This window comes from Balaenoptera physalus (genome assembly GCF_965194825.1).
Source record: "Balaenoptera physalus genome assembly, chromosome: 15".
Classification (NCBI taxonomy): domain Eukaryota; kingdom Metazoa; phylum Chordata; class Mammalia; order Artiodactyla; family Balaenopteridae; genus Balaenoptera; species Balaenoptera physalus.
The window spans coordinates 39,097,011-39,120,503 of record NC_138894.1 but is presented as its reverse complement, the minus strand read 5'-3'; the positions used below and the strand labels follow the sequence as shown (position 1 = coordinate 39,120,503).

Genomic DNA, 23,493 nt, shown 5'->3' with positions numbered 1-23,493 from the left:
ATTGTGCAATCTTAAAAAAAGAAAAAGAAAAGCAAAGACAGGTTTTTTCTTTTAATTACCATAAATCCACTACCAGCAAAATCACCATTAATATTTGAGTAAATATCCCTCAGTCTCTCTCTCACTCTTGGCAAACATAATTCCACTCATTATATCAGGGCTGTTCTCTCAGGTCATTTAAATATTATTTGTAAACATAATGTCTACAGCGTAATTGGTGGTTCTACAATGTATTATTAACTATTCCTTAATTGTTAAACATTTAGGTTGCTTTCCTTTATCATCGTCATCATCATCATCTGTGCAAACATATCTGATTTTGAGGTGGGGGAGCTAAAAGTGGAATTGCCAGCTTTATTCAGAAGGGGTACCTATGACAATTAATACCTGGGACAACTTGCCCCTCGCCCCCAGCTCCAAAGGTTGTACCCACTTACACTCCCGGTAGCTGGGAAGAAGGGGCAGTGGAGGGGACTTAAATCTGCTCCCTTGAACCAGCAGCCCCAGAATACTGACACCGAGGGAGTGGGATCTCTGTTGATGAAAGTTAGTAATCATGTCAGGCCACGGCAACTGTCTGTTTTGGGGACTGGCCTAGGCCTGTTTGGAAGTGGGCATGATTTGCCTTGGGTGCCCGCCTCATTGGGCCCGACAGCAGCGTTGACTCAGTCACCGCACCCCTCCCCTCCCAGGGTCAGCGGAAGCTGCCTCACCCTCTACTCCCTGGAATCCCTCTACCCTTTATCACATCCCATCCGTGGGCTCTAGACTTTGCCTCGTGAATCTCTTACACGCACCTATGAGAAACAGGCTCAGGGAAGCAGGCTGAGTTCTGAGAATTGTCCCAAGTCCAGCCCAAGGGGTGGTGGGAACAGCAGATCCAGGGAAGGGGAGGCTGTCACCAGACACAGGGTGATGGTCCGGAGGCAGATGGGCAGCGGTAGGCCATCTCAGTGCCCAGCTGCACAGGTCTTCTCTGTCTCCTGCAGGATTGGTCCTTCGGGATGTTGTTCAAAGAGAAGAACGGGGCCTCCCTGAAAAGACGAACCCACTTCTCATGAGAATTGGCTACATAGAGTGTGTTGCCCAGGACGTTGGGCAGCGTTTCAACCATTTACTTGGCAAACGGTGCTCTTCTCTGGGCCTTAAATCTGCATAGTGGGGATGGGAGTGCGGGGAGGGGGAGACCACAGGTATTGCCTTGCCCCCCAAGCTCACATGCTGGTTGCACACACAGCCGGCCCCACTGCTGACCTCCCTCTCTCTCGGCCCCGCAGTCCGATGGCTCCATACTGGCAATCGCCCTGCTGATCCTGTTCCTGCTTCTGGCCCTGGCTCTCCTCTGGTGGTTCTGGCCCCTCTGCTGCACCGTGGTAAGTGCCCCAAGCTTCTCCCCCCGCCTCAGACATCAGGCTGCTCAAAGCAAAGAATGACACAGGTTCGCAGGACCATGAGTAGGTAGAGGGCTACAAGAAGCTGTGTAAATAAGTAACAGTAAGTCTAGCGTCTTTTGTACGATTTTTACAAAATTGGCAAAAACTAACATGATCAATAAAATCATGAGTCATTAGGAGTCAGTATGCGTTTGCCAATGGACACACCATTTTGGGCGGAGCAGCTGGAGGGCCTGCTCTGGGTGCAATGCCTAGGAAAGATCAGCAGAATACTGTAAATGATGAGCGTTACTTGACATGTAATAAATACATATGCCTGTGTGTGTGTGGCACATGTGCACGTGTGCACACACACGCACACACACTTGTTGAGCTGCACCAGCTGATACTCTTCGAAAGCCACCTTGGTCTTAGCAACTAGTCAGCCCATCTGAGAAAGTGCCTCAGGCCCCTTTATTTTTAACAATAAAGAGTGGCACCTACCTTTATTTTATTCTTTTAGCTACCATTTATAGGACACACCTATATGTGCCCAGCACAAGATCAGTAAGGACCTCCTCCCCATCATCGTCACCTGGAGCCACCACATAGCTCTGGCCAGCACCTCCCCAAATAGCGCAGGGCCTGGAATAAGCCGCCATCACTTGCCGTGCCCAAATGATATGTGCTTGTCTATCAGTTTCTATTCCCTGGCCCCCAGACCAGGAAAAGAGCAAACAAAGTAATATCCAAATGAAAAAAAACATTAGCTCTTGCAAGTCTAGTTCTAGCACATGCCCTCACTTCATGCACAATCAGAGCATGCGCTGTAAAGCCAGGTGCGTTTGCAGTGAGCGCTGCTCCACTGCCACAGCTTCTTCCATTCCCTGCATCTCAGTTCTTCCATGGCAGGCCCAGCAGAGGAAAATAGATGGTGAGCATCTCCAGGCTAGAGCTTGTCTTCACTTTATCTCTGGAAATCCAGCATTTAGCATACAGTGCAAGGCGACTCAAATCTGTGTGTGGGACAGAAAACGAAGCCTCGTAGAACGCTAGACTTGAACAAAAGGGGGAAATGGTTTCAAACAACACTTTAAAGAGATGATAAATGGATGAATGCAAAACTTAGGATGTGGATCCATGTGTCAAGGATTCTGGAAAGAAAGGCTTTTGCACCAACAGAAGCCTCTGGTTTTGAGGGGAAAAGATGACTTGTAGCAGACAAGAATGTGTGGGTGGGAGGGACCCTGGTGGGAGGGACAGGTGCAAGTCTCAGGTCAATTAGTGTAATCCAGGCTGGAGTGATTTCACCAAGATTTTAAGCAGTCTTAAGCACAGCAGCCCCAGAGTTAAATGTTTAAATACTGAAGGCTGCATAATCATTTTATTTTTAAGGTTAAAAAAAAAAAACTGAGGCAGCCAGACTGCTTTCTATGGTGATTCAAAAGCAAGCATATCTTCAAGTCTGGAATTCTCGGGGGAAGAAAACTTTCAGAGGGCTCTTAAAGAAGAGGGTGGCTGGGAGTGTTGGTGGTGGCAGCCTGAGGTGAACACTGGGGCTTCTGTTGTAGCAGGCATCACCCTTTGTTCACTTAGTCCCTTTGATTATTAAAAACAGTTACCTCTGGGTGGGGACAGCTAGGAACAATACAACAGCCAAGCAGTACTCCACCATTTACTGGCTGTGTGATCTTGGGCAAGTTACTTAACCTCTCTGTGCCCCAGTTTCCTCATTTATATGATGAGGACAATGAGAGCTCTGATCTCATAGGTAGATAGCAAAAATTAAAGGATTATCTATATAGGAATATCTATATATCTGCTTAAGATTGTTCCTTGTATTATTATTAATAATAATTACTATTATTAATATTTTAAAATATTTACTATAATAGGACTATATAACTGTACTGTATGGCATTCAATTTGTAATAGTGAGAAATGTCTCTTTTTTCCAGTTTTTTTGAAATAGAATTGACAGATAGCATTTTATAAGTTTATGGTATACAACTTAATGATTTGGTACGTGTATATATTGCAAAAAGTTTACCATAATAAGTTAACATCCATCACCCCACATAGCTACACATTTTTCCTTGTGATAAGAACTTTTAAGATTACTTTCTTAGCAACTGTCAAATGTACAATACAGTATTCTAAACTATAGTCATCCTTTTGTACATTATATCCCCCAAGCTTTATCTTGTAACTGGAAGTTGTACATTTTGACTACCTTCACTCACTTCCTCCACCCCCAACCCTGTACCCCAGCCCCCACCTCTGGCAACCACAAATCTGATCTGTTTCTATGAATTTGGTTCTTTTAGATTCCACATGTAAATGAAATCATACAGTATTTGTCTTTCTCTGCCTGACTTATTTCACTTAGCATAATGCCCTCAAGGTCCATCCATGCTGTTGCAAATGGAAGGATTTCCTTCTTTTTTATGGCTGAATACTATTCCATCATATATGTATACCACATCTTCTTTACCCATTCATCCTTCAATGTACACTTAAGTGGCTTACATGTCTTGGCTATTGTAAATAATGTTGCATTGAACATGAGGGTGCCGGTATCTCTTCAGGATAGTGATTTTGTTTCCTTCAGATATATACCCAAAATTGGAATTGCTGGGTCATATGGTAGCTCTGTTTCTAATTCTTTGAGGAGCCTCCATACTGTTTTCCATAGTGGCTGCACCAATTTACATTCCCATGAACAGTGTACAAGGATTCCCACTAATACTTGTTATCTCTTGTCTTCTTGATGATAGCAATCTTAACAGGCATGAAGTGATATCTTATCGTGGTTTTAATTTCCAGGAAAATGTCTCTTATTTAATGCCTTTCATTATTGGAAGCAGGATCACACAAGGTCAGATTGCTTTGCAATATTCAGAATATTTTTCAGCGAATCTATCTGGTTAAGCCTATGTTGCTTTGGAAGACAGCAAAAATGTCTTAATGTGGCCTGATTTTGTAAGTCCCGAGGAATTTCTTTACAAGGGAAGATCTTAGAGATTGATTTTCCTGTTTATGAAGTCTTTAAAAACTGCCCTTCCACATATTTCTGAAAGCTATCTGGGGCTCGGAAGCTTAGTGTGCCCCCCCAGATTTCTCGTGGATCGCTGGCTTCCTTTATGAGTGATGGTGTTCTGAGGGGCACAGGGTAAATTCACATGTCTTCTAAAGGGAGTATACAGGAAGGAGGGCAAACAGCATGTGTCCGCACCCCAGGATGCAGTATGCAGCAAGTTTCTCTCCCCCGGGTGACAGCACACCCTCACCACAGTCTGGGACTAGCAGAGGGCATCCTTGTAAATGATGGTCCTGAAACCTTCCTCTGTCATGCTCCCTGCCCTGTCTCGAGTGTGGGAAATGCCCCATGACCTGGTACCAAAGCCATATCTCCAGGATGGGAAATAGCCAGAGAGCAGAAAGGGTCTGTAACATGAGAAGCCCATGAGGTTTGCCTTCCTCCTGCTTCTGCACAGTTCCTTCCGGGAATAATATTCAAAATCTTTAACAATTTTCAAGGCCTCCATCCCAATTGAGCCAAACATTAACCCTTTAGTGGCTGGATATGGGGTGGGATGGGGGATGGTCCATGAAGTGCCGGAGGGTGGCAGGGGTACAAGGGCAGGCACTCAGGTCGCTATTTACTAATCATAAAGAGCATTTTAACATGTAACGACCAGTATGGCCAGATCAGGTATAATAGACACTACCAGGCCAGCCCTCTGCAGCCCTCGGCATCCTCTTGCTTCTTGCTGGTCCTGGAAGAAGAAATCTGAAGTCTGAGAGTGACTGGTGCTACCCATTGCATTTTGCCTTTCTGAAAGGACCCCATTCCCAACTGGCTCTTATCTCCCACCTAGATGGAACCTGGGTTAACTTATTGCCCGCATAGCAGAGAATAATCTATCAGTAATGACTGGTGGAGAGAGAATGGCCAGGTCTTGGATCGAAACTTTTCAGTGTTTCCCAACGTGGCCCTCGGTATCCCCAGGTAAATCTTTGCCTTCTAAGCTTCCTACCTTTATTTACTGGCACAAAAAAACATTCACATTGGGAGAGAGAGAGTCATTGGCCTATGTACCCTGTGCTTATTTGCATTTTCAAAAAGCGAATTCAGGGGCCAATATTTTACAAAAAATAAATGAATAAATAAAACCCTGCCTCAGTTCCACAAGGGGCATTGCCAGAACGCTTTAAGTCATGCTATGGCCATTCCATCCACTTATAAGTTTGGTCCAAGATTATTGAAATCTCTAAATTGAACTTTAAAAAAAGGAAGGCTAGGAAATCTGCATGAGAAGAGGATCATGGGAAAAAAGAGTTGAAATGTACTGGATGAGTAAACGTATGAACATATGGAGGAAAAAAGTCCACAGTGAATCAGTGGTATTAGAGGTAAATATTATCTAATACAGATCTAGAAAATGCAGGTAACCCTGAGAGTCTACCATCATCCCAGCCAAGAGGCAGCACCCTGAAAGCCTGCAGTCTAACTAGGTTGGTAGCTTTATGTACACAGGCAAAGGCCATCACATCCTGCCTAAATTTCAGCAGGTCACCAGACACTGATAGATTCTGATTAGCAATGGGGACTGGCTCCTCCAAATCAAAAATCTGGGGGATAAGATAAATGCCTGCCTGGTGTCTTAAGCTATGGACCCCATGTTGACCCTCTCATGAACACCCTCCATTACCTAACGCCCAGCCCACTTGCCCTGCCCCATCCTTATACCGAGACAGAGCAACTGAAAGTCTTCTCCTCTCCTGCTCCCAAGATGATGGTCCCTTCAGAAGAGAATTGCCCAAGCCTGCTGATGGGGCCACTGCACATTTACAAGGCCTTCTCATTGCTTAGCAAACTCTCACCTCATCCTTATGGAGCTCCAGATTCCACCCCCACGGTGTCTCTCCCAGACTGTTCCCGTTCTCCCGGAGATGACTGTCCTATCTCTGGCTCTTTCACTCTCAACAGACAACCTACTCTTCTGTCTCAGTGAGAGGTGGAAGCTGTCCTGTGAGAAACCTTCCACTTCAAGTAGCACTTTCATGCATCCTGCTCCAACATCCCTCCCCTCCCCGGACGCAGCCTGGCCCCTCTGCCTCTCTTGCCACTCATGTCCTTCCTTTTGTTCTCTCTCATTCACCTCTGCCTGTGGTATCTTTATCCTTTCCTCTCCGCTGTCTTCCTCCCTGCTGCCTACTGGCCTCTTTCAACCTTTACAAATGTCTCACACCTTATTCCTCCTTCAAGCCGCCCTCTTCCTTCTCCCTCCCTTTCATCTGCCAACTTCTCTGCAGAGCAGACTGTCCACGATTCCTTCCATTCACTCTTCGGTCCACTGCACCACTGGCCTCCATCAGCACTGTTGATCTAGTCCATACCTTGCAAGTCTGAACTGCCCAGCCAGGGATCTCTGCTCATTTCGCCTTCTACTTTAGCTCTTTCAGCAATGGGCACTCTCTTCTTTCAACTCTCTCCCCTGCTGGCTGCTGCCGACTCTTCTAAATCTGTCTTCAGTTTTCCCCTGTCTCCTTTTGCTGCCGCTCGCCTCTTGTTCTCCAGGGTTGTCTTCAACCTTCTCTACACATTGTCCCTGGGCAATATCACTAATGCTCATGACTTCAGCTACAATGGATATGCTGATGGCTACTTAATGTGTCCACCCATTGCTGGCCTCGGCTTCAGAAGACCAGGCCCATAGTATCGGTACCCAATGGACATCTCAATTGTAGGCATCTCTCCCCATCGTGTCCCAGCTAAATTCATCATGTTGTCCCCAGAACTGCTCTTCATTGATGGATATGTCACCATCCTCTGAGCTGCCCAAACTCTAGACTGAAGAGTGATTGCCAAGGTCTCCTCTGTCTCTCCTTGTCTTCTCTCACTTCACAGTTGTCTGTAGGACATCCTCTTCTCTCACACCCCATCTCATCTGATACATCCATCTGCACCCTCTACCCCAGTATAAGCATAATACCTGGCACTCAGTAGTTGCTTAATAAATAGTTGTGGAATGAATGAATGAATGTCATTGCCTTAGTCTGAGGTTCTGCATCTCCCACCTGAACTACTGCAATAACTTTCTAACTTCTCTTTTAGCCCTTCTCACTGTCACTAGGTTTTTTTTCCTTAAAAAAGAAAAATAATCAGGTCATGGTCCCACTCACTTCCATGTCCCAAATCCTCTTGACTGTTCAAGATCTCTAAAGTAGACTTCAAATTCCTTGACATGGCGTATGTAGACCCTTCTCAACCTGGCCACACCCCACTTCTCCACTTCACCTCCCACCTCCTCCTCCCTGTGCCTGGACCCCCCCTTGGCACCCTGTGCGGACTCCTTCATGGCACTGACCATGGTGTTGTAACTGATTGTTTGCTTGTCAATCTTCCCCTGTAGACATATGGTATTGGAAGCCAGGGCTGTAGTTCCCCAGAGCATAACCATGCCTGGCTCAAGACTGTTACTCAGTATATCTCAAAGCTCATTGAGGAGCTAAATGGAAGGAGGGCCATCTCCAGGCACACTCTATTCTTTGGGGTTCCTTGAACATACCACGTAGCTACTAATGATCTCTTTGCTTATATTGTTGCCACTTGCTGAAATATATTCATCTTCTTTATCTACTCTGTCAACAATTCCTCTTTCTTCAAAGCCCGGTTCACTGATCACTCCATCTCAGTAGCTTTCCTTTTTCCCACCTGGGGAGAATTAGCGCCAACCTCCCTTGGTTTTCATAGCACTTTTTTCACACATCTATTAGCGAATTTTCTCATTCTGTCACAAGTGTTCATTCATACATATGTTCCTGTCACTATACAATGAACTCCTCCAGGGGTCGGAGAAACTTGTCACAGAAAATCATCCCACAAAGGAGTACAGTGCCTAGTATGTAATTCATATGTTTTCCAAACTAAACTAAAGGGAGGAAGGGGAATGGATACGAAAGGAACCCACAAACCGGTAGAACTGTAGGGCATGGTAGTTTCATGGGTGTTTGTATTATTATTATCAGGTTTCATAAATTACATGTATGTTACACACATTGTTTTATATGTATCAAATATTACATAACAAAAGACACTTTTATCAGCTTCTTAAATAAAATCCTTGAAATCTGCCCATTTTATTAGGAGGTTAATTGTATATCAGGAAACCCGAGTCAAAAGATCTTGCCATATTTTGCCAGATGAAAAAGTTTCTGGAGGTTCGTTGCACAACGAGGTGAATATACTTAACATTACTGAACTGTACACTTAAAAATGGTTAAGATTAGGTTATATGTTTTTTACCACAACTAGAGAGAAAATAAAAAGAGATCCTGCTGTAGAGTTGGAATTCTTCTGCAGCCCAGCTAATTAAACTACACTATTAAGGTGAAATCAAATCATTATATTTCTGTTCAAATAATGGCAAATATTTTTATTCAGTTTGTTGGGAGAGGATCATGTGCATGCTTTGAGAATTTCTCCCTAGAGAAACAAAACGCGGTTTCCTTTTGTTTTGGTTTGTTTTTAACGGCCTTGTAGGTATCCTATGAACAGTTTTTAAAGAATTATGTAAAGGATCATGTTTAATACACTTTATTGAATTTCCAGGGTAGTTCAATGAATGACAAATTGCAAGGGACAAAAACTAATCAGGAACTTGACATGCCTTAAATTGAAATAAAAATAAATTCTTCAAATAATGCCCTCACACCTTTAAGCATAGTATTTAATTTTCAGGGCCAGACAACCAAACCTAACATCACCAAAGGGATTCACTGAAGCTTATTTAATAGAAACCTGACAAGTACAAGCAGCTCCTTAGCCAGGCATCATGGGCCTAGACTCATCGTGCTTTCTGGATCCCTTTCCAGCCTCCACCCATTCCCATCTGGACACACCTCTCTCTGCAGCTGACAAGGTCGCTTCCCACTAGCATGCAGAGCCCTGCCATGGCCTGTCCTCACCTCAGAGCTCTGCACCACACGCCAGTCTGTTCTCATCTCCACCTTGCCCTCGTGGCTTCCCTCATCCCTGCTGGGCTGGCCCTGCGACTTGCCTGGAAACCCACCCGCCACCATCCTCACGCCCCTAGGTGAGCTGGAAAGAGGCGAGCTGTCATTAAAGGCAATGGGGTTCCAATATGAGATCTGCCTCCATCAAAGGCAAATCTTTTAACCTTCATTTCCTCACGTGAAAAATTAGAAAATTGGAACCATGTTGGCGCTAAGGCAGCTTCCTTATATTCTTACCTCCTATAAGTGAATCTACTCCTCTCCTTCAACATTTCCTGGCCTGTGGTCCTCAAACCTGGTTACACATCAAAATATGATGCAAGTAATCAGGGCAGCATTTCCAGACGTTGTTCACCTAAACTTCTTTTGACCCTGGAACCCTCCCATGACCCCTACCCATTAACATACTGACATCTAGAAGGGCACTAGTCCTTCCCAAACACCTGTTGACATCCTGACGTCTGGACGGACACTAACATTCTGCCAAAGACCGTTTGGGAAACATAAGCCCAGAGAATGCTGAATTGGCTGAAAGTCAGATTCCTGGGTCCCTAAGTGTGACCTCTTTACCGCCCTCCTCGAAGGCTGTGTCAATGCCAACAAGATCAAACACACTGTGAATATCAACCCACACCCTTGTTCCTTGTGTGTCCTGCTCAGATCCCACAGGCACTGCCAGTGGCTGGAATCGCCTTGCCCATAACCCAGGCAGACCAGATGCTCCTCTAAGCCTCAGGGAATCCGAATTCATGAATTTTTTTTAACTGTCTCAGTGTTTCGCAGTGACTGGCGCATCATCTAGTGAAGAATATGCATAGCTGCTCTTTGCAATTACCATGTACATCATTTAGGCCTTATCAACTAATGTTAAAATTCTTGCCACTACTCTCTCTTGAGTTATGTATGAATTTGGCCTTTTAAATAATTCCAGTCTTAAGGGAGATAAGATGAGAGGCCAAAAATTATTTGGAATTTGAGTTCCAAATGTAAAAAACAAAAACTTGAGCTCATTTCTTTGAAAATTTCTTGTACTACATTCTAGATCAACACCCTTGGCACTAGACTTTACTAAACTTTTACAGTGTAAAATTACTGGATTCAAGCAGTACTTGGCCAGCTCTAATCAACTGTGAGGTTTCTATTACATTTATACAGTTTGTATAGTAAGATTCATTTATCTGTCATCAGCTAGTATTTCATGCTTCCTGGACATTTTCCACATTGCATTACCTAGTTTCCCTTGGTGTCTTGATTTTAATTAAAAGGATATTTATTATAAGGTTGAGGAATCACAATGGAAACCTAAATTGTAAAAGCATGAGAGTAAGCATCCCCTTCCATTCATGAGATTAAAGCCTTTTGTTAGGTGGCTTTTCAGATCTCATTGGCATTTCTTCTGTACACAGCTTTCTTCTGATGGCTTCTCCTCACACAGAACCTATGAGGCCAGGGAGGTAGCAAAGGAGTTGGAATTAAGATATCAGCCCAGAAGTCCCAGGATATGCAATGTTTTAAATCAAAGGCTCCAAATAACTTTAGGCATCTAAATATAACATTTATTTGAGTTACTCCTCTGAGCATGCAAGAGGTAATCATTTGTGAAAAATCAATTACTCCTGGCTGGTGATACACTGGACTTCCTAGCAAAATAAAAATAAAAAATTTCCTGGAAAAAAAATTTAATAAAAGTTGTTTTAAATGCATAGCCAGGCTCACAAGAAAATAGACATTTCCAGGGACAAAATCAAAAAGGTTCTGGAAATCAGACTGTTAGCTGACCCTAAAGCAGTGGTGATTTTCCGATCTCAATAAACTAGACATTTGGTTTCAGAGCCTTACATAGGTCCATAAAAGTTTGGGAGTCAGAACTGAGTCTTCTGCTTACAGCTGAGACCTTGAGTAAAAGGATGGGCTATGAGTTGTGTGTGTGTGTGTGTGTGTGTGTGTCCCTAAGAATTCAGAACGACAACCTCTCCGTTTTAGAGTTCAAATGTATATTACTTGGGGTTCTGTAAATTACAAACTAAGAGAAAAGGATCACAGTTTGGAAATGTTTAGGAATCTGCAAAAGGAAACTCTGGCAGGTTGATCCCTTAGCTCAGTCCTCATAAGATTCCCATAGGTAAATGCAAACTTCACATGAGTTCACAATCGAAAATTACCAAAAACCCAAGGAATATTGTTACTCAGACTCCTTGGGGTTTTACTACGCATGGAAAGCACAGAAGACCAGAAATCAGTTGAGGAAGTCAGGCCCTGTCATTGGTCTTTCCTTTGCTCTCTACAAAGTTAACAATAATGAGTAGCAGATACATCAAAAGTTCTCTAAATACCATTATTTCTCCCATAACATGAAGGGTATTCCTAAAAATGTCACTTCATATGGAATTTTAGCCCCATGAAAATAACAGGACTGGGGGGGAAATAGGTTCAGAACAGAACATTCAAAACTGTGCAATGTTATAAAATAATACACTTTTAAAAATTAATAAGAAACTGAAAATTTCCACCATTTTAAGTATCTTCAATTCTTGAAGTAATGCTACAGTATAAATAGCACTATGTCTCAATTTTTAAAAAATAAACACATGAAGTTTTGTGATGAGTTTGAGTATGATGTAGCCCCATGCCTTTGAGTTAATGGGACAGAAGGAAGGACATTCTTAGGATGAAGTGTCACAACAACAGAGGTGGATGACTGTGACTCATTGTCTTCTTATTCCTTCTGTGCTGGCTTAAAATAGAAACCCAGCTTTTGTTGTCTTGCCAGGGTCCTCTTTTCATAACAACAACAACAAAAAAGCTCTTTGTGTGGTTCCAAATAAGATCAAATGCCACAAAAGTGTTATTCTGCTGCTCTCAGCATTATAGCTTTTTCTTCAATCCATGGCACATGCTTCTAATTCCCTTTAAAGCAAATGATGAGCCCCATGCCTTCCATTCTCCTTTCTTTGGGTTCCTCAGTGTGGTCTCCAATGAAGCTCAATGTGGGTTCCTTTACTCCCTTTGCTCTCAGGGTGTCCCATGAATCTCATCTCTTCATGAGCATCTCAGACACAAGCTTAAGGCTTTCCTCCTTCCCTGAATCCTTGGAGTCTTATAACCAGGACATACACTCGTGTTGAGGATGCTTTAAATGCTTTCATGAAGAAAGGTACACATGCTCACAAGTGCGATATATTGATTTAATTGCACTGCACAAGGGTAAACAGAAGAAAGCAGATGAGGTGTGTGTGAGTTTTGTGTGTTTCTTCCACTTCACTACTGACAGCTGAGCAGCATCTTCACATTCACCTGATAGTATTCAGTGACACCCAATATAATCAGCCAGCTGACACTTTTAAATGGTTAATGTTATATTATGTGAACGTTACCATAACCAAAAGAATCTGAAACATATACAGGCATACTTCAGGGATATTGCAGGTTCCATTCCAGACCACCACAGTAAAGCAAGTCACATGAATTTTTGGGGTTTCCCAGTGCATATTAAAGTTACATAGTCTATTAAGTATGCAATAGCATTATGCCTAAAAATAATTTACATACCTTAATTTTAAAAATACTTTATTGCTAAAATATGCTAATCATCTGCACCTTCAGTGAGTCATAATCTTTTTTTTTGAACTTTTGAATTTTATTTTATTTATTTTTTTATACAGCAGGTTCTTATGAGTCATCAATTTTATACACATCAGTGTGTACATGTCAATCCCAATCGCACAATTCATCACACTACCACCACCACCACCCTGCCGCTTTCCCTCCTTGGTGTCCATACGTTTGTTCTCTACATCTGTGTCTCAATTTTTGCCCTGCAAACCGGTTAATCGTAACCATATTTCTCAGTTCCACATATATGCATTAATATGCGCTATTTGTTTTTCTCTTTCTGACTTACTTCACTCTGTATGACAGTCTCTAGATCCATCCACGTCTCAACAAATGACCCAATTTCATTCCTTTTTATGGCTGAGTAATATTCCATTGTATCTATGTACCACATCTTCTTTATCCATTCGTCTGTCGATGGGTACTTAAGTTGCTTCCATGACCTGGCTATTGTAAATAGTGCTGCAATGAACACTGGGGTGTATGTGTCTTTTTGAATTATGGTTTTCTCAGGGCATATGCCCAGTAGTGGGATTGCTGGATCACATGGTAATTCTATGTTTAGTTTTTTTAAGGAACCTCCATACTGTTCTCCATAGTGGCTGTATCAGTGTACATTCCCACCAACAGTGCAAGAGGGTTCCCTTTTCTCCACACCCTCTCCAGCATTTGTTGTTTGTAGATTTTCTGATGATGCCCATTCTAACTGGTGTGAGGTGACACCTCATTGTAGTTTTGATTTACATTTCTCTAATAATTAGTGATGTTGAGCAGCTTTTCATGTGCTTCTTGGCCATCTATATGTCTTCTTTGGAGAAATGTCTATTTAGGTCTTCTGCCCATTTTTGGATTGGGTTGTTTGTTTCTTTAATATTGAGCTGCATGAGCTGTTTCTATATTTTGGAGATTAATCCTTTGTCTGTTGATTCGTTTGCAAATATTTTCTCCCATTCTGAGGGTTGTCTTTTGGTCTTGTTTATGGTTTCCTTTGCTATGCAAAAGCTTTGAAGTTTCATTAGGTCCCATTTGTTTATTTTTGTTTCTATTTCCATTACTCTAGGAGGTAGATCAAAAAACATCTTGCTCTGATTTATGTGAAAGAGTGTTCTTCCTATGTTTTACTTTAAGAGTTTTACAGTGTCTGGTCTTACATTTTAGGTCTCTAATCCATTTTGAGTTTATTTTTGTGTATGGTGTTAGGGAGTGTTCTAATTTCATTCTTTTACATGTAGCTGTCCAGTTTTCCCAGCACCACTTATTGAAGAGATTGTCTTTTCTCCATTGTATATCCTTGCCTCCTTTGTCATAGACTAGTTGACCATAGGTGTGTGGGTTTATCTCTGAGCTTTCTATCTTGTTCCATTGACCTATGTTTCTGTTTTTGTGCCAGTACCATATTGTCTTGATTACTGTAGCTTTGTAGTATAGTCTGAAGTCAGAGAGTCTGATTCCTCCAGCTCTGTTTCTTTCCCTCAAGACTGCTTTGGCTATTCAGGGTCTTTTGTGTCTCCATACAAATTTTAAGATTTTTTTGTTCTAGTTCTATAAAAAATGCCATTGGTAATTTGATAGGGATTGCATTGAATCTGTAGATTGCTTTGGGTAGTATAGTCATTTTCACAATATTGATTCTTCCAATCCAAGAACATGGTATATCTCTCCATGTTTCTATCATCTTTAATTTCTTTCATCAGTATCTTATAGTTTTCTGCATACAGGTCTTTTGCCTTCCTAGGTAGGTTTATTCCTAGATATTTTATTCTTTTTGTTGCAATGGTAAATGAGAGTGTTTCCTTAATTTCTCTTTCAGATTTTTCATCATTAGTGTATAGGAATGCAAGAGATTTCTGTGCATTAATTTTGTATCCTGCAACTTTACCAAATTCATTGATTAGCTCTAGCAGTTTTCTGGTGGCATCTTTAGGATTCTCTATGTATAGTATCATGTCATCTGCAAACAGTGACAGTTTTACTTCTTCTTTTCCAATTTGTATTCCTTTTATTTCTTTTTCTTCTGATTGCCGTGGCTAGGACTTCCAAACCTATGTTGAATAATAGTGGTGAGAGCAGACATCCTTCTCTTGTTTCTGATCTTAGAAGAAACACTTTCAGTTTCTCACCATTGAGAAGGATATTTGCTGTGGGTTTGTCGTATATGGCCTTCATTATGTTGAGGTAGGTTCCCTCTATGCCCACTTTCTGGAGATCTTTTATCATAAATGGATGTTGAATTTTGTCAAAAGCTTTTTCTGCATCTATTGAGATGATCGTATGGTTTTTCTTCTTCAATTTGTTAATATGGTGTATCACATGGATTGATTTGCGTATATTGAAGAATCCTTGCATCCCTGGGATAAATCCCACTTGATCATGATGTATATGATCCTTTTAATGTGTTGTTGGATCCTGTTTGCTAGTATTTTGTTGAGGATCTTTGCATCTATATTCATCAGTGATATTGGTCTGTAATTTTCTTTTTTTGTAGTATCTTTGTCTGGTTTTGGTAACAGGATGATGGTGGCCTCATAGAATGAGTTTGGGAGTGTTCCTTCCACTGCAAATTTTTGGAAGAGTTTGAGAAGGATGGGTGTTAGCTCTTATCTAAATGCTTGATAGAATTCACCTGTGAAGCCATCTGGTCCTGGACTTCTGTATGTCAGAAGATTTTTAATCACAGTTTCAATTTCATTACTTGTGATTGTTCTGTTCGTATTTTCTGTATCTTCCTGGTTCAGTCTTGGAAGGTTATACCTTTCTAAGAATTTGTCCATTTCTTCCAGGTTGTCCATTTTGTTGGCATAGAGTTGCTTGTAGTAGTCTCTTAGGATGCTTTGTATTTCTGTGGTATCTGTTGTAACTTCTCCTTTTTCATTTCTAATTTTATTGATTTGAGTCCTCTGCCTCTTTTTCTTGATGAGTCTGGCTAATGGTTTATCAATTTTGTTTATTTTCTCAAAGAACCAGCTTTTAGTTTTATTGATCTTTGCTATTGTTTTCTTTGTTTCTATTTCATTTATTTCTGCTCTGATCTTTATGATTTCTTTCCTTCTGCTAACTTTGGGTTTTGTTTGTTCTTCTTTCTCTAGTTCCTTTAGGTGTAAGGTTAGATTGTTTACTTGAGATTTTTCTTGTTTCTTGAGGTAGGCTTGTATAGCTATAAACTTCCCTCTTAGAACTGCTTTTGCTGCCTCCCATAGGTTTTGGATCATCGTGTTTTCATTGTCATTTGTCTCTAGGTATTTTCTGATTTCCTCTTTGATTTCTTCAGTGATCTCTTGGTTATTTAGTAACGTATTGTTTAGCCTCCATGTATTTGTGTTTTTTACGTTTTTTTCCCTGTAATTCATTTCTAATCTCATAGCGTTGTGGTCAGAAAAGATGCTTGATATGATTTCAATTTTCTTAAATTTACTGAGGCTTGATTTGTGACCCAAGATATGATCTATCCTGGAGAATGTTCCATGCACACTTGAGAAGAAAGTGTAATCTGCTGTTTTTTGGATGGAATGTCCTATAAATATCAATTAAATCTATCTGGTCTATTGTGTCATTTAAAGCTTCTGTTTCCTTATTTATTTAGTCATAATCTTTTTACAGTAGTAACATCAAAGATCACTGATTGCAGATCACCATAGCAAACATAATAATAATGAAAAATTTTGAAATATTGAGAGAAGTACCTAAATGTGACACAGAGACATGAAGTGAGCAAATACTGTTGGAAAAATGGCACCAAAAGACTTCCTCAACACAGGGTTGCCACAAAGCTTCAATTTGTAAAAAACAAAATATCTTCAATGCACAATAAAGCAAAGTCTGCCTGTATATTACCTTCTCCTGTACTTCATGAAAAATCATACTTTGAGCTAATACGATTTCACAGTTTATTGATTTTATTGCTCAGTTTCCTTACCACATATGAGTAAATTCACATATTACATACCTGTATTGTAACAAAAGAAACTGTACATTGTTGTTTTCAAATTTTCAGGAAGCCTTCTTGGAAATTTAATTTGGGACACAAAGCTGATTCTTGAACCACAAGGCAAGGGAATTTACTTGGAGGCTGGGGTTAGGGGATAGAATGGGGTATAGATGGTGTCAATAAAGTACCATAATTAACCATGAGTCCAACCCATAACTCTAATGAGATCCTCATGGTGCATACATGTGTCACAATCCACTCATGGCAGTTGGAACTGTTAGCATATTAATTACTAAAGAAACATTTATACGGAGGGTTGAGAAACCAGATTTGCATCTTGTATCACTAAAGTGCTTATTTGACAGGCAGAGAAGTTTAGAATAATCAGAAATGCTTTCTTTACATTTTCCTTTATAATGCACACTCATTCATTCCAGAAATAGTGACTAAGCAACAAGCACTGACTATGTGTCAGGAGATAAAAACTGAACCAAGTATGCCCATGTCTTCTAGAAGCTTAGAGTCCAGTTCTTCTTGCAGAAGAAAGAGATGCAAATACAGTGCAATCAGTTCATTGCCAATGGTGCAGTGAAAGATAAGAACCGTGTCCTTAACTCCCAGGCAATCATCTGGCTGGGATTGCTTCAGGGCTGGATCCAAGAATGCAGGCCATGCCAGCTCTGCACACGGATGAGCACAAATGCTCATCAGAGGAAGCAAGAGAGTTTCCTCCAGAGATAGTACTCTGTCTTCCCCTAGGTGGGACACACAAGAAATGAAGACCCCATAGTCCCGGACAATAGAGCAGAGACACTATAACTTTTAGACTGAAACATTTTCAAACCTGGTGTTTCTAATCAGCCATAGGCAACTCTCAACAGAACAGTCATAGGAATGTCTGACTTGAAGCAAAACATACCCCCATATATCTAATTGAGGTGTAGCATTGTTAAAAACAGTCTAATTCATAGTTCTCGAAGTGTGGTCCATGGACCAGCAGTATAAGCATCATTTGGGAACTTGTTAGAAATGCAAAGATCCCACTCCAGACCTACTGATAATAAACTCAGGGATGCAGCCCAGAAGTCTGTGTTTTAGGAAGCCTTGCAGGCTACTCTGGTACTCAATAATGTTTAGAGCTATTGAGCTAATTCAAACTAGAGGACAAATGCTTGATTTTGTTAATAGAGTAGTTATCTTAAGCCATTCTCATGGACTTTGTCTGGACAACAGAATTGGCTATGTGTCATGGAAGTGTCTCCTTTGCAATTAGAGAACCACACCTTCGGTATAAAGGAGGTTGCAGGAGATGCTCCTCATCCAGCTCAAGCAAAAAGGACACTGAGACACTGAAGACAATCTAAGAAGAAAGGGGACCCATAAAGAAGTCCTCTTCTCATGCCATAAGATGTGCATCTGTCTCACATGAGCTCGTACAGCTTAGCCTACAGCCAACCGCTGTCAGAGTGAAGAGACAGGAAAGATAAGCAGGAGAAACGGAATGTTGTGATGGTGGAGCCATAGCAGGGGCCCATGGGGGAATAACCAAGCCTGGCATCCCCCTGCTCCTCGTGCAGCACACTGACCAGACTCACCCTATTAAATGGAATGAGCCAGTGTGGCTACCCCGAAAGGAGGAAGAGGGGCCGGTGTCAAAAACCGGGTAGATTGGATTCTGCATTCCGTTACACAGGACTATAGCAGTAGAGATGCAAAGGCAACAAAGTGCAAGGATCCAACATAAATTAGGAGCAAATCTTGAACACTTCTTGAGGGAAAAAAACAAGCAAAATAAACTCACCAGGTGCTTTATTTCACCTTAACATTTTATAAAATAAATTTTAAGAGAGAGTGTTACAGAGACCTAAACAGTTGAACTTGACTCATAAAACACAGTAAAGTTCCCAGGTGTCAAAAAGGACCTGGGCATATGTGATCTTTCTACTGTAATCATCCCATGCTAACTATATCTCCACATTTTCTATCATTTCATTTCCAACAGCCAAACTAAGAGGTGTACCTAAAAACTTGAATTTGTTTCGACTCAGTGAGAAGTTGCCAGTAAGATTTCAATTTAATAAGATTCCACCTGGTCTTTTCAAGCTTTCTTTCCTTTACCCGTACAACAGGTTTTGTCAAATCTGGCCACCTCTACATCTACCTAAACAAACATGGACTAAATTAGAGTTAAAGTCACTGATAAGGGAGAAGAGGCACATCTTCCAATTCACAACAGAGTTTCAAGAACTTCTCAGGTAGCAAAGAAACACTAATAGAATTCAGAAGTTCTCTATCCCATCTCATTTTTCTTATGCGCTTTTACTTCACCAGTCCAACTATTAATGCAAAAGGAACTCTAGGGCAGCTATCCCAAGAAGGCATCTGGTCACTTTCTACTCATCCCAAATATCCAACCTGAAAATGATACTAAGTAGATATGTGATGTTGGCCTCTGGAGGAGAAATATGAAAAAATGTCCCCAGAGTTATCCCTGGTACTGCCATTCAATTCTGCCATGTTATGCTTACAAATATGTTTGTTGAGGGATTTTCCTCTTAAACATTTCATTAAGGGTCTCTTCAACCTTATCCATCTTCTGTTCGTCCCTCCTAATGAGGAAGGAGCTGACAAGTCCACCCACAACCAAGAGGAAGCTCCCAGAACCTTCTAAGAAGGGAAGTAGCTCAAATCAAGCCTAAGCTTTGTAGTGTTCAGTTGCTTCTAGCTTGCATTCTTGTTGGCAATAAAGACCGTCTAATCATACTAGTTGGAAGCCAAGAATTATGCAATTAACCTTTAATTACATTTAAAAATGCTACAGAAAACACTGGGTTATGTGAGACCCCATAAAGGGGACCCTTGCTTGTTCTGTGAGGTCCTGGGCGACTTCCCAGGGGAGGTGATCTAGCCGATGAATAGGTGTTAACTGGGGTACATGCAGGTGTGCAGACAAAGCAGAGGGGATAGCAAGCAATTAGGCAGAAGACGCTACAAGTGTGAAACAGTAGGGTGTGTGGAAGGGACAGGAAGGTGACAGGAGGCTGAAGTGCAGAAAGTGAAGGGGAGAGAGGTGGAGAGGGGTGAAGTGGAGAGGTGGGGGGCCACATCTGCACGTCATGCAGGCCTTTTGGGGGCTGAGGCAATTTGCATTTTCTCCTGTGAGGCTACAGTGGTACTGTAGGCTCAAGACCAATGCAAGCTGTTGCCCAATTGCTCCTCCAGGCTACCTGGGCTCGGGCCCTGTAGGGGTGGGGGGGAAGCAGGGGAGAAATGGGGAGGGCTGACTGTCCCTGTGCTCAGAGCACTCCATTGGGTGGCCCAGGCACTGGTCTTGGCATGAGAGTTTGGCTCACTCACAGACAGCCCATCCAGCCTGCCCGGATCGCACTTTGAGACGCTCGCGTGCCATTCCCTGGGCAAGCTGCACCTGCCCCCAGGAGAAGACTGGGAAGTAGGGGGCAGGGGCTGGAGGCCATAGGAAGACTTCTTCCTCATTCCCACTGAATAGAGCCAGACACCCATCCGATAAGGCCAGACTGGAAGTGCCTAAATTTCGTCTACCTGAACATGGTGGCATTTTTCCAGTAGCTCAGGTGCCCAGTTTACAAGTATGTCAGCCTGGCATCTAGATTATGAATTAGTCCACCTTTGATTAATACTTAATAAATCATGTGTTTTGCTTTGTCTTTTGGGTTCCCCTTGGGACATTGTTGGATGTAGAATTCGACAAATACCCAATAAGACACGTTGACCATCAACCCACAGACGGGTTGGTCTGAGTGGTGGGCTGCTTAGCTGATGTCAGCGCTTCCTGGCTGATGTCATGTGCTTACACGTATGTGGTGAAACATACTCCTGCTGACCCCCCTGAAGACCCTGGCCACTGTCAGGCCCTCTGGCCACCGTCTGAGCGCCAGCCTCCTGTCTCACCCTTTTTATGAAGCTCTGGCTTCTAGGCTGCGCCATCTGGAAACCACCATACATAGTATATATTAATTTTCATTTGGTATATGCGGAGGGAGGGGAGGTTAAGTGAAACCTTTGTGAAAGATTTAATAAAAGCAAGAGACAGTGACTACAGGAAAGGGAAAGGGGAATAATAATAGTATGCACCATCTATTGAGCGCCACCTCTGTTCCAGATGTTTTGCAAACATTATTGCTTATCGTGACTCAGTGCCTGCAAGGTTAGTCTTGTTGCCCCCATTTAACAGATGAAGGCAGTGGAGCTCAAGGAGGTTCAGGGACTTGTCAGATCCTCACAGTCAAAAAAAGGCAGGTCTGGGGTTCACGTTTGACAACTACACAGTGCTTCCATGCAGCGAGGGGGGAAGCTGGTTGCACTGTGAAGACAAAACCCCAGCTGCTCTGCACCAAACCTCTGTACACCCAGGGTACTTAGCAAATACACTGCCCACAGCACTCTTGTCAACATCTGTCTGTGTTCCCAAGTATCCTGCTCTCCTGTCGCTCCCCCTCCTTAATCCCGCCCTGAGAGAAGAGATGCATTCCAGATTGCTGTCCCCAGCTCCTCACCCCTTCCTCCAGTCTCCAGACATTTCCTGTTTGAAAATCATCACTGCCTCTGGGATGATGGGAAATCAGCATTGGGCAGTAATGACCTTCCTCAGAGATTTTTTTTTAAGGAATTTGGAGCCAGTGTTGAGTGGGTGAGCAAAATCATGGCTTCATGCTTTCCAAAGACCTTCAGCAGGTTTCCCACGATGGCCAGGAAGTGGAGGCAGATGAAATGAGAGTTTGAAATGATAGCCTCGGGGCTTCCCTGGCGGTCCAGGGGTTAAGACTCTGCACTTCCAGTGCAGGGGGTGCGAGTTCGATCCCTGGCCGGGGAACTGAGACCCCACCTGCCACGCGGTGCAGCCAAAAAATAAAATAAATAAATACATTGAAATGATAGCCTCTGCCTCTTAATTAATTGAGTACCATCCTTTTAGGTGACTGGGGGCTCAGTCCCCTGGCTGATGTTAGTAGAGCCTCAAGTCAGTAGCCTGTCTCAACGTACAGAGATGACATTACAGATAGTGATAGCGTGGGTGACAGCAGTGGGGATCAGAGCGCAAATGAGGTCCCAGAATAATCATCAAATCAAAGGTGATATGTACTTAGTAGGGGGGAGAAGTGAGGAAGAGCTGCCTAGTAGGCAGCCTGCCCTGCAGCCGGGAGAGCTCTCCAACTACATTAAGGAACTGGTCCCATGGACAGTGCCCGAGCATCCATCCATAAAGTGGTCCAGGCCAGCTCTGACGCTAAGACATCAAAAGATATTTAATGACTTTTGTATTTACCAGAATTCTCTAAGGAAAAAGACGGCAGGTAGGGGACCCAACATTCTGATAATAAGCTTGGGGTGTAAGAGGAGGGAGACATGGTGGAGTCAGAGTGGATAATGGCCAAATTGCCTTGTAAAATCAAATTAACTGCAAGGGTACAAGAGCTTTCCTTTCATGAATGGGGTGTGCAAGTTGGAGACAAAAGTGAGGACAGGCTACTTACCGCCACCCTTCTTTTCTCCTTCCCATCCTTCTCCATATGTCACCCATCCTCTCATTGGTTAGAAGGGGCTCACAATTGCTTGCCTTCCCAGAGTGACCACATGTCTTTCTTTAACCCTGATGATGGGGTATTTGCAGAGTCCAGTCTTAGAATATTGTTATGTAAATCTTTGTGCCTCTTAAATTTCAGGGCCCTGAAAGGAATCCCCGGTTACCCCTTCTTTGTTGCCCTTTGTTGGGAATCCGTCAGCCTGACCGTCACATCCTCCCATGGGTACCACCTGGGACCAGTGACAGTTAATGGAATTGCCAACAGTTTGAGTGTGGTCCATACCTGACTTATCTCTGTAGCACTATCTTAACTTCTGTTCTGGACCATTCTTTGTTAAATGTGCAGCTGTTTGGGCGGGTGGGTGAATGATTTGATGCAGGAATGACTTAGATGAATAAATGAGTGAATAAATTTGCAGGATAGTTCCCTCGGGTAAAAGATGAAACTTACCCGTGGAACGTTTTTTTCTCTATACAAAACTACAGCAGACACAACTGAGTGTGGAACTCTCTGCCTGGGTCATGCTCTAACTAACTGAGCTATTCTGCCCAGAAAGACACCTGCCTTGCTTGGGCCCGTTCCTATGGTAATTATGGCCCCACCACCAGGCACCTCTTGAGAGCAGGGCTCTTGGAAAGCAGGTGGCTGGAGATTTCTACTGACTTGTTCTTTTTTTTTCTTTTCAGATTATCAAGGAGGTCCCTCCACCCCCTGCTGAGGAAAGTGAGGTGAGTGACCAGGTAGACAGGATGGTGGAGTGGGGCAGAGAGCTGACTGGGCAGCCCGAGACTCAGGCCTCTGCAAAGCAGAGCTAAGTCAAGCCCAGATTCCCACTGAGTACAAAGCAGCAAAGAGGGAGGTAGGTCTTTGGCTCTTTCCTAACCAAGGATGAACAGGAACTGAACTGAACTGGCAGCCAGAGGCAGAATGGTTTTTGGAAGGTTTTCTCCTTGCAAGAAAAATTTGAAATGCAAACATAAATAGTTTTATCCGTACA

The 23,493-nt window shown here is 42.6% G+C and overlaps 1 protein-coding gene across 1 annotated transcript in view; it reads left to right on the top strand.

Annotated features, from left to right (window-relative positions):
- Positions 1 to 23,493, top strand: part of ANTXR1 (ANTXR cell adhesion molecule 1) — a 244,310-nt gene that overhangs the window by 141,629 nt on the left and 79,188 nt on the right. Inside the window, exons 13-14 of the mRNA XM_082426036.1 lie at positions 1,278 to 1,373; positions 23,183 to 23,224. Coding sequence (XP_082282162.1) covers positions 1,278 to 1,373; positions 23,183 to 23,224 — 138 coding nt within the window. The remainder of the gene's footprint in view (positions 1 to 1,277; positions 1,374 to 23,182; positions 23,225 to 23,493) is intronic.